At 43.2% G+C, this 15,806-nt stretch overlaps 1 protein-coding gene across 1 annotated transcript in view; it reads left to right on the top strand.

Annotated features, from left to right (window-relative positions):
* The window catches only part of PAPSS1 (3'-phosphoadenosine 5'-phosphosulfate synthase 1), a gene marked incomplete at both ends in the record, with an annotated part of 100,097 nt that overhangs the window by 58,680 nt on the left and 25,611 nt on the right, over positions 1-15,806 (top strand). Inside the window, 2 exons of the mRNA XM_080696990.1 lie at positions 1,503-1,638; positions 12,160-12,428. Of these exons, the coding sequence (XP_080553116.1) occupies positions 1,503-1,638; positions 12,160-12,428 (405 nt within the window). The remainder of the gene's footprint in view (positions 1-1,502; positions 1,639-12,159; positions 12,429-15,806) is intronic.

Below are 15,806 nucleotides of genomic sequence, written 5' to 3' on the forward strand. Positions count from 1 at the left end.
TGTTTAGTGGTGAGAGCAGATATTACTCATGTACTTAGAAGTGGGATGTGAAATCATGCTGCTGTGAGAGCCAACACCCAGTTTTTCCTGGGCTTTTGACATTCTGATTCTGGTGTGAAAGCAGTGAAATAGAATTAGTCTCTCAAAAGTGCTTCTTTTATTTTATGTGTTGTGTGTGGAATTTGAGCACTGAAGTAAAATTTCTATCAGTTGATAGTTCTTTTTTTTTTGGTGGTAGTGGGGGTGAAACCCAGGGTTTTTCTACCTCCAGGCTATACTCCCAGACTTTTATATTTTATTTGGAAACAGGGTCTCACAAAGTTGCCAAGAGCCTCACTAAGTAGCTGAGGCAGGCTTTGAATCTGTGCGATCCTCCTGTTTCAGCCTCCCAAGTGCTGGGATTACAAGTGTGTACCACTACATCCAGCAGTTGTTAGTATTTTAAAAGTAGATTGTAAGCCTTAAAAGAAACTAAGTGTATTATGGGCCATAAATGGAGAAGAGTGGGGAAGAGGTGTGCTTAGGCCACACTGGAAACACACAGGTCCTATAGGCCACTCTTTCCTCCTTCCAAATGCAAGGAGAAATGAATGATGCTGGAAGAAATTTGAGGTACTGTGGATGAGTTTATTGATGAACTTGACTAATCTGTATGAACTTGAATTTGTTAGTGATCATTCATGTTTTAGAAGTTTAGTAATGTAGCACAAGAGAGTAGAGAGACTCGGTTACAAATTATTCTGTTAATCAACATACAATAATGAAAAGAATGCTGGGTGTGGTGGCGCATGGCTTGTGATCCCAGTGCTTGAGAGGCTGAGAGAGGAGGGTCGCACAGGTTTGAAGCCAGCCTCAGCTACTTAGTGAGACTCTCAGCAACTTAGTGAGACCCTGTTTCCAAATAAAGCATAAAATAGATCTGGGAATATAGCCCGGAGGTAGAAAGGCCCCTGGGTTCCGCCCTCAGTACCACACACACACACAAATAATGAAAAGAATCCTTTGTTGCGTAAAAAGTCAGAATTATTCACATCAGCTTTGTTTGCCTTTCATATGCAAATTTTAAAATAGTTGTTTGACAAGCTTTTTTTTTTTTTTGGTGGTACTGGGGTTCTTGGAAGCCCTTCTACCTCCGGGCTACACTCCCAGACCTATTTTTACATTTTTAAAATTTTTATTTGGAAACAGGGTCTCCTAAGCCAGCGCGTGTGGCTGGCTTCGAACCTGCGCAATCCTCCTGTCTCTGCCTCCCAAGCGCGGGGATTACAAGCGTGCACCACCACGCCTGGCTTGACAAGCTTTTTGAGAAATTACACAATATAGACTCTAATTCTATAGTGTCTCTATTCCCAACTTAGTTGAGCTTCCAACAGATTTGCCATTGCTGTGAAGATGGAGAGTACATCACAATGATCTTATTTAGCTTGTATGAGGGAAATGTTCTTACTTAAGTTTGATTGTGGATTCTCTTTAAATAGCGCTATTCTTTTTCTTTCCATTAGATGGTTATGGAACAAGGAGATTGGCTGATTGGAGGAGATCTTCAAGTCTTGGACCGAATTTATTGGAATGATGGTCTTGATCAATATCGTCTTACTCCCACTGAGCTCAAGCAGAAGTTTAAGGATATGAATGCTGGTAAGATGTCAACTTAATTATCTAATATGAGACTCCTTGGAGACAAAGTTCTGACAGTCTTTTTCCCCATTGTTAACTAAAATGTAAATCAGAATGGTAAGTCAAGTTATATGTTGCAACAGAATATGTACACAAAGTGTTTTGGTCAGCATTTTCACCACTGAGAATGCAAGCACCTGACATGCACAACTTGGAGGAAGAAGACTTGCTCACAGATATGCAGATTTCATGCCATATGTGTATGTTAAAGTGGCTGCCACACAGGAGACAGGATGACAGGTGTTTTGAGCATCATGGTGGGGAGCAGACACCTGGAACAACAAGCTGCAGCTGGGCAGGGGCAAGGACGCACACACATGTACCCAGCCTTGCCTCCTGGGACCCACCTCTGAATACAGCTGCCTCCACAACATGTAGGAGGTTTGATGGACCTTTTAAATCCAAACAGTAATAGAAAAGCAGGTGCTCAATACCAGCCTGGATAGCTTGGTATAATTTCATCCAAAATGTGTATAGTGTATGGAAGATTGATGCTAATAACAAATTGTCCTTTTGTTTGTTTATTATGAAATACTTGTTAAAACTGAACAGAACTGTAGAACAGAAATTATTTCCCTCATTTCAAGGTGCTTTATATCCCAGAATGTCTTAAAGGAGCGGAATGTATCACAAAAACAGATAATGGAACAACAGAACTTTTATTATGTTTACTCAATTCAAACAGTGTCTTTTGTGCATCTTTATATACCAGTGTGCCAGCTATTGAGGAGTTTATGGCATAGATGAGAGAAGGAGACATCAAATAGTAACAGAAAAAAAGTTGGTGAAGATGGGACAATAATTTCAAATACTTTGAGTTTGGATGAGATCGAGCAATAAGAATAGAAAGGTCATAGATGCTATTCTTTTTTTTTTCTCGTGGCACTGGGGATGGAACCTAGGGGCATTATACCTCTGAGCTACACCCTCAGCCCCTATTTTTTATTCTTTATTTTGAAACAGGGTCTCACTGAGTTGCAGGGACCTCACTTAAGTAGCTTAGGCTGTCCGCAAACTGCGATCCTCTGGTCTCAGCCTCCTGAATGCTGGGATTACAAGTGTGCACCACCATGCTCGGCTGAAAGTAATTTTTAAAAAATGAAATGAAATCAGATGTGCACATAAGTGCATAGTGATTAAGGTGTCATAATTTCTGTGTGTGAGCTGAAGCTGTCTGTATATTCCTATGAAGATTAGAGATTATCTATTTATCCCTGAGCCCTGCTGTTGTTTGCTGAAATTTGAAGTGATAGGAACTTGGGGACGGTTAAGAACCTTAGGCCATAGATGGCCACACACTCCAGGGCTCCACAGCTCCCCGCAGCCACCTCATTCCCTTTCATTTCTGTCTTTTGAAGTTGAGGCTGGGGCTCCTCCCTGCCTTCTGAACTTCGCTCCTCTCCTCTGAATATAAAGCAGACATTTGGCCTAAGCTGCTTAATGTGCTTCTCAGAGTGCTACGTGGAATGCTTGCCTTTGTGTAAGCTGCTCGTTCCCTTCCTTTTTGCTAACATGTTTTGGGTTTAACTGGTGAATGAATAATGACTGATATAAATCAATAACAGCACCCTAATCTACACCCCCAGCCCTATATTTTATCATTTATTTTGAAACAGGGTCTCACAAGTTGCAGAGAGCCTCATAAGTAGCTGAGACTGGCAGTGAACCTGTGATCATCTCCTGTCTCAGCCTCCCGAGTTACTGGGATTACAAGCGTGCGCCACTCCACCGGGCTCCCTAGTTTCTTGTCAGTGTGTGATGTAAGGGTGTGTGTGTTAGTAAGTTCTAGCCATTGAGATGCAAGGGAGTAGGCTTCCAGGAAAGATTTTCCCTCCTGACAAGAAACTAACTTATGACCCAAAGGAAAACAAAATTCCCCACCCTCTCTTTCTGATTTGGATGCTATCTTGTAAGGATGTAATATGTGGAGTTTCTACAGTGATTTTGTTCACCAGAATCCCAAATATGCTAACCTGTGTTCTTAAACTGTGAGTTTCTGATCCAATCCTGGAGTCACTTATCTCCAGACTTAACTCAAAAGAGAAAACATATATTTGAATTATTTAACACACTTCTGGTTGGTTCTTCTGTTATTTGCAACCAGAAGCATCGGAGAGCTTATTGCATCTAGCTTGCTTTAATTCTTTTTCTTTTCTTCTTTCTTTCTCTTTCTTTTTATGGTGAACAGAAGCATATTTAACAGAGGACTCCTGATACCACCTAATTTTATTTCTTTCCAAAAATTGAATTCATATCTGGAATCTATAGTAGTAAATTAATTGTTGGCACTGTACATAATTCTTATCATGGAATTGTTGTTTATAATTAGAGACTAATATTACATCTGTTTTGCACTCTTCTTTTGGAGCCAAGTATTTTAAGTCATTTAGGGAATTTGTTGTATAATGAGTGACTGCAACTTTGTTTAAAGTAGCTGAGAGCCAGTTATTAGGCTTACATCAAACGAAAAAGATTGGTGGTGCTATTTTATTTACTTTTCCATTTTTGACTAAGGCAAATAAGCAACAGACCAAAAGACTTACTCTGTAGCTCTGCCTCCTTCCCCCTCCGCTTGCTGGAAGGACAGGGATGAGACTTCCCTGTTTCCTCAGTGTTGGCCCTGGCCTGGGTGGGGTTACATCCAGACAAAGGAGGAGGGAGCCTATGCGCCTGGGCGATCCCCTCCTGTGCAGTGCAGAAGGAGTCACTGGGGACTGGGCTTGAGTTTGGTTGGGGTGTGACAGTAATAGTCAAAGGAAAAGAACTGAGAGGATGTGGAAAGATAAGGAGCAGTCTTTTTTCCTGAGATGTTTGCTTTGATACATCTGTGACTGATGAATTGGAAGGTTAAGGCTTAGAGATGTGGTTAAAAGAAGCCATATGTAGCTGGGTGTGGTGGCACAGGCTTGTAATCCCAGCATTTGGGAGACTGAGACAGGAGGATCACGGTTCCCAGCCAGCCTTAGCTACTTAGTGAGGTCCTTTGTAACTCAGTGAGACCCTGTTTCAAAAAATAAAGAATAAAAAATAAGGCTGGGGGTGTAGTTCAGAGGTAGAATGCCCCTGGGGTTCATTCATCCCTAGTGCTCTGTGTGTGTGTGTGTGTGTGTGTGTGTGTAGTAACTGAATCCAGGTGAAGGGGTCAGTTCCTGAATGAGTGCATGTAAACAAGGAATTCCAAAGGGCCGAGCAGTGGACCCTGCTGCTTCAGGAGGATGACGTGATGTTAGAAATGGGTGGTTTGACTAAAATTACCAGGAAACATACAAAACAACATGTTTGTTTGTTTGCTTTTTCTACTGGGATAAGATGTATTTGCAAAGAGAAAAATTAGGAAACTGTGCAAAAATACAACGATAGTTATTTTGGGATAGTCCCATTTGTGGGTGATATTCATGATTTTTTCTTTTGAAAGGGGTGGAGGGATTATAGACTTGTGCCACCATGCCTGTAATCCTAGTATTTGGGAGATGGAGACAGGTGGATCTTAGATTCCTTAGTTTTAGTAATTTAGTGAGACTCTTTCAAAATTAAAACTAAAAAGGGCTTTGGTTGTAACTTGAATGTAGAATATCCTTGGGTTCAATCCTTTCTACCTCTCCTTCTAAAAAACAAAACAGGAAAGGGGTGGGGGAGGCAAGGCAGCTGAACTAGGGAGGCTTGGTGGTGTGGTTGGCAAGCTTAAGGCTTCGAAGACCTGGGGTAGATGGCTAGGATAGGTACTGTGGAGAGGCCAGGACCACTTAAAACATGAACGTACCTTTCGGGTTCACTGTGACAGAGCAGGAAGTGTTGGTTGAGTGAGTGAATCTGGCCCACAGCCTCATGTAAAGGTGAAGAGGTGAAGTCCTAAGTTGGGCGCAGTGGAGCAGCCTATAAACTCTCCTAGGGAAACAGGAGGATTGCAGGTTGGATGTCAGCCTCAACAACCTCGTGAGACTTTATTTCAGAAAGTCCAAAAGGCAGGGGATGTATTTTGGGGCAGAATGCCCTGGATTCAGCCCTCATTTCCCCCCACCCTCCACACACATCACTTTATCTCCACACCATTTGTAGCTTTATTTTCTGGAAACACAGATCTAATAATGTTCTGCTGGAGTTGAAGGAGCTACATTCCTTTTAACATGTGCTTACTCTCTTTTTAGTGAATGTTTGCTTTCTCTCCCTTGAATAAATTGTAAGCTCCTGGAGGCAAGACTAGTTTTATTGTTACCTCAGGCCCAGCTCTTGTAAATGAATCTTCCACCTTGTTCCAGACTGGCTTTCTCCTGCCCTGGCTGCGTTGCAGCTGGGTGAGGGAGGAAAAGCAATCAGTGGAAAAACTTGTGAGGAGATGATGAGTGACAGAGAGAGAGGGCAGGGTATAGAAAGCAGAGCGGAGAGCAGTGAGGTGTAGGGAGCACAGTGTTTGCTCATGGAGGATGAAGGGAAGGAAGGACTGGGAGGTTCTGAGATGGGCAATGGTGCTGTGCTCTCAGAGAGCATGGGGGACCTAGGGTGCAGATGGAGGCTGGCAGGAGTTGGATTTGAGTTGCCTATGCACCGTGAAGGCAGGTGGAGAAATGGTCTGAGTTGAGTTTTGGTCAGAAAACAAAATTTCCAGTCTCCGATGTGCTTAGTGCCTTGAGACAGGTGGGAACAGGATGGGGAGAGGTTGTAAGGGCAGAGTGGCACCTCTCTTTGCTTTTGTCTTGGTGCGACCTTATTTGCTAGTGTGTAGGTTGTGGTCTGTCCATTGTCCTGAGGGACAGATAAGTGGGTCGAGAAGATGGAAGCATTAGTAGAAGTCTCATGAAATCATGCACACAGCCTTCTGACTGTCTCTCCACTCCACTTACTCTCTCCCATGTCAACCCTGCACAGTCCTTTTAAACAAATTTTCTGTAAAATATTACTGCTTATTTCACTTTTCACTCACAGCCTCTACTTGGTACCCCATATCCTTCCCAACTGGGCATTCAGAATTCTCACATAATAATAATGTGCCAGGTCTTCCATCTTTGACAAAATAGATGACTTTGTGCTCCTCAGGCATATACCTGCCTTCCTTCCCCCAACATTTTACTCACACTGATTGGCTTGATTGGACTTTGCTTTTTACTTCTACCTACCATAATATATTTATCTTTGAGAGGTCAACAAAGGCCATTTAGCCCAACAGCCAAATCTGACCTGCCATCAGTTTTTGTAAATAAAGTTTTATGTTACTTATTAAGCTGTGTCTGATTTTTCACTGTAATGGTGGGGTTGAGTCATTGCCACAGAGACCCCACAGGTAGCAGAGCCTAAGACCCTCATTTTGGCTCCTTTCAGTACAATAAACTCAATGTCTGGGTTTCCTTTTAAAAAACGAGTTCTCTTAAGGAACTTTAAAAATTTTCTATTGGTGCAAAATAATCACACATTTTAGTAAATTCAGAGTGAATAGATTCATACATCATACAACCTCTGCTGATGTGCTTCCTTTCTAACCCATCTTTAGATTTATTGTTACTACAGTGTGTAACTCACTAGGCTATGCACTTTGTGTGTGTGTGTGTGTGTGTGTGTGTACACACACACACACACACACACACACACACACACACACCTCCGGGCTACACTCCCAGACCTATAATTTTATACTTTTATTTGGAAGCAGGGTCTCTTAAGCCAGCAAGGCTGCTTCAAACCTGTGTGATCCTCCTGTCTCCACCTTCCAAGCACAGGGATTACAAGCATGTGCCACCACACCCAGTTCTTTATTCTTTATTCTAAAACAGGGTCCCACTGAGTTGCAAAGGGCCTCAATAGGTAGCTAAGGCTGTCCTCGAACCGCGATCCTCCTGTCTCAGCCTCCTGAATGCTGGGATTACAAGTGTGTGCCACCACTCCCAGCTTGTATTATTTCTTTATAATAATGACCTTAGACCCATCCCTGGATCTCTTTCTAATATTCTACTGGTGTCTCCTAATTTTTTTTTTCTTTTGGTAGTACTGGGGTTTCTGGAAGCCCTTCTACCTCTGGGCTACACTTGCTCTCTCGCTCTTTCTCGCTCGCTCTCTCTCTCTCTCTCTCTCTCTAGCTTCCACATGTGAGAAAAAACATGTGACACTTGATTTTCTGTCTAGTATATCCTATTAGCATGATGTTCTCCAGGTCCGTATACTTTCCTGCAAACATAATTTTTTTCTTCTTTATGGTTGAGTAAAACTCCATTGCGTACATATAACATATTGTCTGTCCATCTGTTTACAGCACCTAGATTGTTTAATAACTTGACTATTGTGAATTGTACTGCTATAAACATGGAAATTCATGTATCAATATGGTATTCTGACTTGAATTCTTTTGAAAAAATAAAAGGAGTGGTATATCTGGAACCATGCGCATTACAGAGATGTGAAATTCAGTCTTTAAAGGCCAGAGCCCATGGCTAGAAATGGGTAGAACTATGATTTGAGCCTTAAATATCCTATTATAAAGCAGTACTTCTTCTGACATTCTACAATTGCGTATCTTCTCTTTGGAAACTTGTGATTTAAAACATGTAGAAATACTAGTATCCTTGTGTACTTCTAACACCGCTTGAATAGGAAACAACTCCTCCCTAATCTTGTTTGATCTCTACCCTTCCCCACCCTCCCACATAGCTTCCCCTTCATATTATTTTGAAAAAAATTTCAAACCTCATGTCATCTCATCTCAATACTTCAGTATATATATATCTTTTTTTGTGTGTGTGTGTGGGTCTGGGGATGGAACTCAGACGCATTTGACCTTCAAGCTACACCCCCAGCCCTATTTTTTATTCTTTATTTTGAGACAGGGTCTCACTGAGTTTCAAAGGGCCTCACTAGGTAGCTGAGACTGTCCACGAACCGCGATCCTCTGGTGTCAGCCTCCCGAATGCTGGGATTACAAGCATGCGCCACCATGCCCGGCTTTATTTATATCTTTTTAATTTTTTTTATTTGGTGGTACTGGGGATGGAACCCTTCTACCTCCGGGCTACACTCCCAGACCTATTTTATTTATTTTTTACTTGGAAACAGGGTCTCTCTTTTTTTTTTTCCTTTCTTTTTTTTTAATTTTTTTTAAATTAATTTATTTTTTAAATTGGTGCATTGTAGTCATATATCAATCACATTGGAGTACAAGACTTGAGAGGATATACAAGCACACATCATCCAATTAGCCCTCCTCCAGCCCCCATCCCATTCCCTCCCCCTCCCTCCATCCCACACTTCTTTGGTGATTTACTTTGATACATTTGTTTATGTACCTCCTGCGTTTTAAAGAGGCTCCGTCCTCCAGTATTACATACCCTCTGATTGGTCACTTTAGTTGCTTCACTATCGGGCCCTTTCTATAGCTCAACCTCTTCCTGTTGCCCTTTTCCTCCTAGTTATTGCTGATTAAGAGAAGCGTCTGATTTATATTTTCTGCGATATTTCTCTGTGCATGCTGCGTTGCAAGTACCAATCCCACTCTTGATGGTCCCAGTAGTGGCCTGGCTACTCAGTGGACTGATCCAGACCTCGCTGGCTCAAGCAGCGGCCTTGCCTCATGGGAGGACCCAGTTCTGGTCTCGCTGGCCCCTGAACCGGTCAAACCCCTAAGCTGGCTTTGGTCCCGACCTTGGAGGCCACAGGAGTGAACTTGCCTCACGCCAGGCTCCGATGCTGGCCATTGGCCCCTGCACCGGTCTAACCCCTTGGCAGGATTCCAGTCCCGGCCTCGGAGGCCCCAACACTGGTAATGCCTCACGGCAGGCTCCGATGCCGGCCTCACTGGCCCCAGCACCGGCCTAACCCCTTGACAGGCTCTTATCCTGGCCTCAGAGGCCCCAGTACCGGCCTTGCCTCAAGGCAGGCTCCGATGCCGGCCTCGCTGGCCCCAGCACCGGCCTAACCCCTCGGCAGGCTCCGATCCCGGCCTCGGAGGCCCCAGCACTGGTCATGCCTCAAGGCAGGCTCCGATGCCGGCCTCGCTGGCCCCAGCACCGGCCTAACCCCTCGGCAGGCTCTTATCCTGGCCTCGGAGGCCCCAGTACCGGCCTTGCCTCACGGCAGGCTCCGATGCCGGCCTCGCTGGCCCCAGCACCGGCCTAACCCCTCGGCATGCTCCGATCCCGGCCTCGGAGGCCCCAGCACTGGTCATGCCTCACGGCAGGCTCCGCTGCCGGCCTCGTTGGCCCCAGCACCCGCCTAACCCCTCGGCAAGCTCTTATCCTGGCCTTGGAGGCCCCAGTACCGGCCTTGCCTCACGGCAGGCTCCGATGCCGGCCTCGCTGGCCCCAGCACCGGCCTAACCCCTCGGCAGGCTCTTATCCTGGCCTAGAGGCCCCAGTACCGGCCTTGCCTCAAGGCAGGCTCCGATGCCGGCCTCGCTGGCCCCAGCACCGGGAAACAGGGTCTCTTAAGCCAGCGCGGCTGGCTTCGAACCTGCGCGATCCTCCTGTCTCCGCCTCCCAAGCGCAGGGATTACAAGCGTGCGCCACCACGCCCAGCTATATATATCTCAAAGGTAAAATTTGAAACTATAAAAAAATACAAATATGATGCTAGTATTATACCTAAATAATAATAATTTTCTTAATATTATTAAATATTCAGTCTGTATTCAGATTTCTAATAATTTTAGTCACTGTTCTTTCCTTTCTATTTTTCTTCTTTTTGTATAGTTTATTTGTTGATTCAGGATCTAAATTAGATCCACTCATTATCATTGGTTGATGTCTCCTTAGTTTTCACTTGTTTTTTAACTTTTATAGAAAAATTAGAAGAACAGTACCAAGAACTCCTATATGTCACCTAGATTCCACCATTATTAAAATTATACTTTTTTCTTTTTCACTTTTTGAGAGTAGCAGACAAGATGCTTCATTACCCCTTAGTATTTCCTAAAAGTAAGTAGTTTTCTACCCAACTGCATAAAATTTACTAAACTCTGCATAACAACATTGATGTAAAGCTAATCCATATATTTCTTTTATACTAAATGTGACTTCATGAGTCAAAGTAATTTTATGCAGAAGGGTTGGCATAAAGTGAGGGAAGAGAGAGTCCAGGAAACTCAACTCAGAGATGACATTTATGTAGGTTAGAACCAGAGTGGCAGATTGAATTTTGGTAGTCATTTTCTAAGAAATATTTGTGCTTCTGTGTCAGGAGGCAGTCTTTATCCATTCCTTTTTGGAAGACTGTGATATAGAATTAGGAAATAAACTGCTTCTTGATCTAGGGGAAGGGATCCTGGAGTGCTACTGAATGGTCAGAAATGTCTTAGGGTCTGTCATGTTTATATGTAAAACAAAATCTGAAGTGAATTCAGAAGAACAGAAAAATGTTCAGATCTGTAGCTCTCTTCCATTCCAAAGCAGAATAATTTTAAGTTCCCAAATTTTTTTTTTTAACCAAGACTTAATTATGCTTTGTATCTAATAGTCATATTAGCTGTTTTCTGGGTCAGTACCAGCCCCATTCATGTATAAAAGGTGACTGGAGGACTGAGAATAATGATAATGCTATACATCTTGGATATTACAGGATGTGGTAAAAGAGAAACAAAAAACATCCCAGTCACGTGCCTTTCTCTTGTGCTTTTGTCATGTTGATAGGGACTGAAAATAGTTTGAAGATGTTCACTACTGGGTTTAGAAACTATTTGGAGAGGGAGGCTGCTCCTTTCTCTGAGTCACGCGTGAGTCAATGTGGCTTGATGATGTGCCAGGTATTGTGAGGACGATCAATACAGAGATCCTCTATGTGGACTATCTCTGATATATGCAATCACTCCATACCCCAAAGAACCATGGCTTCTATGTGATGTCTCCCAATAGCAAGCACCACATGGGAATGGAGCCAGAGTTGTAAGCAGGAAAGAGTTAACCTGTTCAGTTAATCCTGCAGTTTCATTGTATGAGTGTAGCAATGGCCCTTGTAAGGAATATTGATGATGCTAAGTTAATTCTAAATCTCCACCATGGAGCACAGAACAAAGTACGGTTCTAGTCAAGCAAAGTATTCAACATAAATGAATGTATTTGGATAATAAGCAAAAATTTGAAACTATAAATATCTTTACCTTTCTGCCCCCTTTTAATGAAACAGTGATATAAGTTCTGTGGAGGAATTGATCTAGTGGATAATTAAAGAGCAAGCCAGAATTTTATCTGTTACAATTAGTTGAACTGAATGTTAAGACCAGAAAGAAAATCTGATGATTATACTAGTTTCCCATTGAATGAAGGGATTGTTATAAATCCATGACTCTTATGTTACCTATTCTTATGCATGTAAGATTTATTTAATATTGCATACTAAAAGTATATGTCAGGTTGCCCTGGAGTAAATGCTCAAAGTGATACATCTTTGCACCCATTTCTGATTTATGAGTATGTATATGTTTTCTTAATCCTAAGCATCAAGCTTCTATAATTGCTTATTCTATAGAAGGTAATGTTAGAAATTCTTAACTCTGGAAATTTCTCTTTGCAGATGCTGTCTTTGCATTTCAGTTACGAAACCCAGTGCACAATGGGCATGCTTTGTTAATGCAGGACACCCATAAGCAGCTTCTGGAGAGGGGCTACCGGCGCCCTGTCCTCCTCCTTCACCCCCTCGGTGGCTGGACAAAGGATGACGATGTTCCTTTGATGTGGCGTATGAAGCAGCATGCTGCGGTGCTGGAAGAAGGTGTCCTGAATCCCGAGACCACAGTGGTGGCCATCTTCCCCTCTCCCATGATGTATGCTGGGCCAACCGAGGTAGGCTGCTTTTAAGATCCCGCTGTAGCAGTGCTGAAGCCACTCTTAGCAAGTAGTGTTACCAGCTGAGCAGCTGGTGTTTCTCTGATGGGTAGTTCTGTTCCAAGCATTCAGCATGCCTGAGCAGTCTTCTGCTGACAGGGAAGTTTCCTACCTGTAAACTCAAGAGGAGCCTCTTTGGGAAAGGGAAGGTGGGAGGGTTTATGTTGCTCTTTTTGTGGCTCTCTGGTCTAGCTGTGGGGGAGGAACCATTTCCTGCAGACAGAAGGCTAGGTGCAGCTGGGAAGGTGTGACACAGGCCCCCTGTAATCTCTGGCTGTGTTACAGACACAGCTCTGGCAACACTTATCTTAGTCTTTTAATAAAGTCTTGGGTCACTTATCCCAAGGGACAGATTTGGTTTGATTTTTACTTCTTCTAAGTTTTGTTAGAGCTTAAAGGATTTCAATGGGAAGAAGAACATGGTACATGTTAGTCAGCTTTCTGTCACTGTAAGAAATACTGGAGACAATCAGCTTCTAAAAAGTGAGGCTCATCTTGGTTCACAGTGTTGGACGTTTCAGTCCATGATTAGTTGGCCCTGTTGCTTTTGGGCTTGTGGTGAGGCAGCTCATCATAGAGGAAGTACATGTGGAGCAGAGCCATTCATATACAGCTGGGAAGTGAAAGAGAAAGAGGAGGTGCCAGGGTCCCATAGTCCCCTTCAAGGGCATGACCTCAGTGACCTAAGGCCTCCCACTAGGCTTTACTTATTAAAGGTTCCACCATATCCTAGTACGACAAGCCGGAGGCCAGGTCTCCAACACACAGGCCTTTTGGAGACATTCTGTTTCTAAACTGTGGCATTCTATTCCTGGTGCCAAAGGCTCATCTCCTGATGCAAAATGAATTCAATATCTTAGAAGAAGATTCAGGAGAGGTTCTTCATCTGTTCTTTTGTGAAGGATTAGAGCATAATTGAGCCAGAAAGTGAAATTGCTTCTTGATATGGAGAGACCGTTATGGAATTCCATTTCTTGGTCAAAAGCAGTGTTCATACCCATATGTGAAGAAGAAGACTTTATTAATTTGTAGCTCAAGGCAGAGTAGGCTTTTGGAAAACATTTGCTGTATGAATAAGTAAATCAGTGAGTGACCTCAAGATCAGTGAGTGGGAAATTGCCAGTCTGTTTGAATTTTCAAGATAAAGAATGGAATGCGCATTGTTATTGTATTCTTTCTCATCCCTACCTTAGAGGGGGAAGAATTCACTTTAATTTTTCTGAGGGGCAAACACTTAAAAAAAAAAACCTAAGTAATTTAGTCACATAAACACAGTGATATCTTCCTCCAAAAAAAACTTTAAAGGGAATCCAGAGGCATTTGACTAATCCTTGGGATCGAGCCTAAAATTTTTTATTGAAACTTAGTTATGGGGCTGTATATAACATTACCTCTTTTTTTTTTGTAGTGGTACTGGCCCTTCTACCTCCGGGCTACACTCCCAGACCTATTTTTATTTTTGGAAACACGGTCTCTTAAGCCAGCACGGCTGGCTTTGAACCTGCGCGATCCTCCTGTCTCCACCTCCCAAGCGCGGGGATTACAAGCGTGCACCACCACGCCCGGCTATAACATTACCTCTTTGCCCAAGAAAAACAGACAAACAAAAACAATAAGCTAAAAGATTAAAATGTATTTGACTCTTCTTTTAGGTCCAGCTGAAATAATTAAATGAAACTTCCATGTCAGGTTCCTCATATTCCTTCCTGTTAGTGTAATGGGTTCATGAGAATTGTCCAGTGATGGCCCTTTATATCTACTAGAAAACACTACGACTTTAGTCCTTGCTTCTCAAAGAGGAACTTATTATTTCAGAAATAAAGTAACCATTTTCTTTCATTAATTTTCCCAACCTATCTTTTGGTGTTGGTACCATTGTCATCATCATCATCATCATCATCATCATCATCATCATTGTGAGGGAGATTTGTGGTCTGAGAGTTTCCTGAATTACGGGAAGAGAGAGAGGGAAAGGAAGAGGAAAGGGGAGGAAGAGGGAGAGAGGAGAAAGGGAGAGGGGGAGGGAGCAAGAGAGAGAGAGAGAGAGAGAGAGAGAGAGAGAGAGAGAGAGTGTGTGTGTGTGTGTGTGTGTGTGTGTGTGTGTGTGTATTAGGGACTGAACCCAGGGGCATCCTACCTCTAAGCTACACGCACCCAGCCTTATTTTGAAACTAAATTGTGAAGGGTTTTGCTAAGTTGCTGAGCCTGGCCATGAAACTGCAATGCTCCTGTCTCAGCCTCCCAAGTACTGTGCTTACAAGTATTCACCACTCTACCCAGCAGTGTGGGGATTTTTTTTTTTTTTAAACTGGGGAAATGACCCAAATATTTAGTTAGGGTCAGGAATGCTTTTATGATCAGTAATCCCATTAAGTACTAGCTAGGAAGGTGAGGAATTTATTCAACTATTTAGGACCTATTTTGTCTTTTATTAATTACCACTTATCTAAAATTAGAAGAGATCAAATAAGTAAACTAAAAACTGATTTTTAGAATGTGAGAATGGGGGGATAGTTAAATAATCGCCAGAGGTCGTATACCAAAAGTCTTTTCCTGAGAGAATACCATAAATGGTCAGGTGTGTTCCCTTGTCTAAACTGGAGTCTTATTTTCTGACTTTAGAGCTGGGTGTGTTTCTGAACAAGAGTCTGAGGGAAGGTACCTAAGGGCACATGGCTCCCTCCTTGTAGGCAAAGCTGAGTGGCTGTTTTTGTAAGGAAGAGATGTCTTTCTTCACTTGTTGTTGAAGAGGTTGAGACACCTATGAAAAAGGCAGACCGACAGTAGAACAGTGTATGGCTGCATTTAGTACATGTTTTACAGGGAGCCTTCAGAAATGAAGACCTAAAGAAGCATGCATTTTATGTTTAGGTGAAGAGCTAGCCGACAGTCTGCAGGAGTTGATTGAACTAAGGAGAAGGATCTGTCAGTGAAGCCCTGGGTGTAGGCAGGCCAGTGTCCAGGCTTCTTCAGACTGTCCTTTCCTCTGGCTCCAGAGAGGCACTTGGGAATGTGAGGGTCTTATAACCTGCTTCAGGGAAGAGCCAGTGGGGCTTTACAGCTTGGTTCAGGGGAGGCGGGGCGGAGGGTGAGGGAGGCATGGTGGCTTCCCATTTCCTTTCTTTTAGGTGCTACAGTGCCATATTTTGGGGTAGCAGTGTGCACCCTGTCAGTGTGCTGGGTGTAACAGGACCTGCCCTGGCCTCTTGACTGGACTGATCACTGCGCAGTACGGGGCTGTTGTCAAGGAGGCCAGGCATGGCCTGGCCTGGTCTGTATAGCTGGTTTGTAATTTCAGTTTAGTCTTAGACTTCTCTAAAGTATGCTTAAGGGTAC

This window comes from Muscardinus avellanarius, assembly GCF_963383645.1.
Source record: "Muscardinus avellanarius genome assembly, chromosome: 6".
NCBI classification, from domain to species: domain Eukaryota; kingdom Metazoa; phylum Chordata; class Mammalia; order Rodentia; family Gliridae; genus Muscardinus; species Muscardinus avellanarius.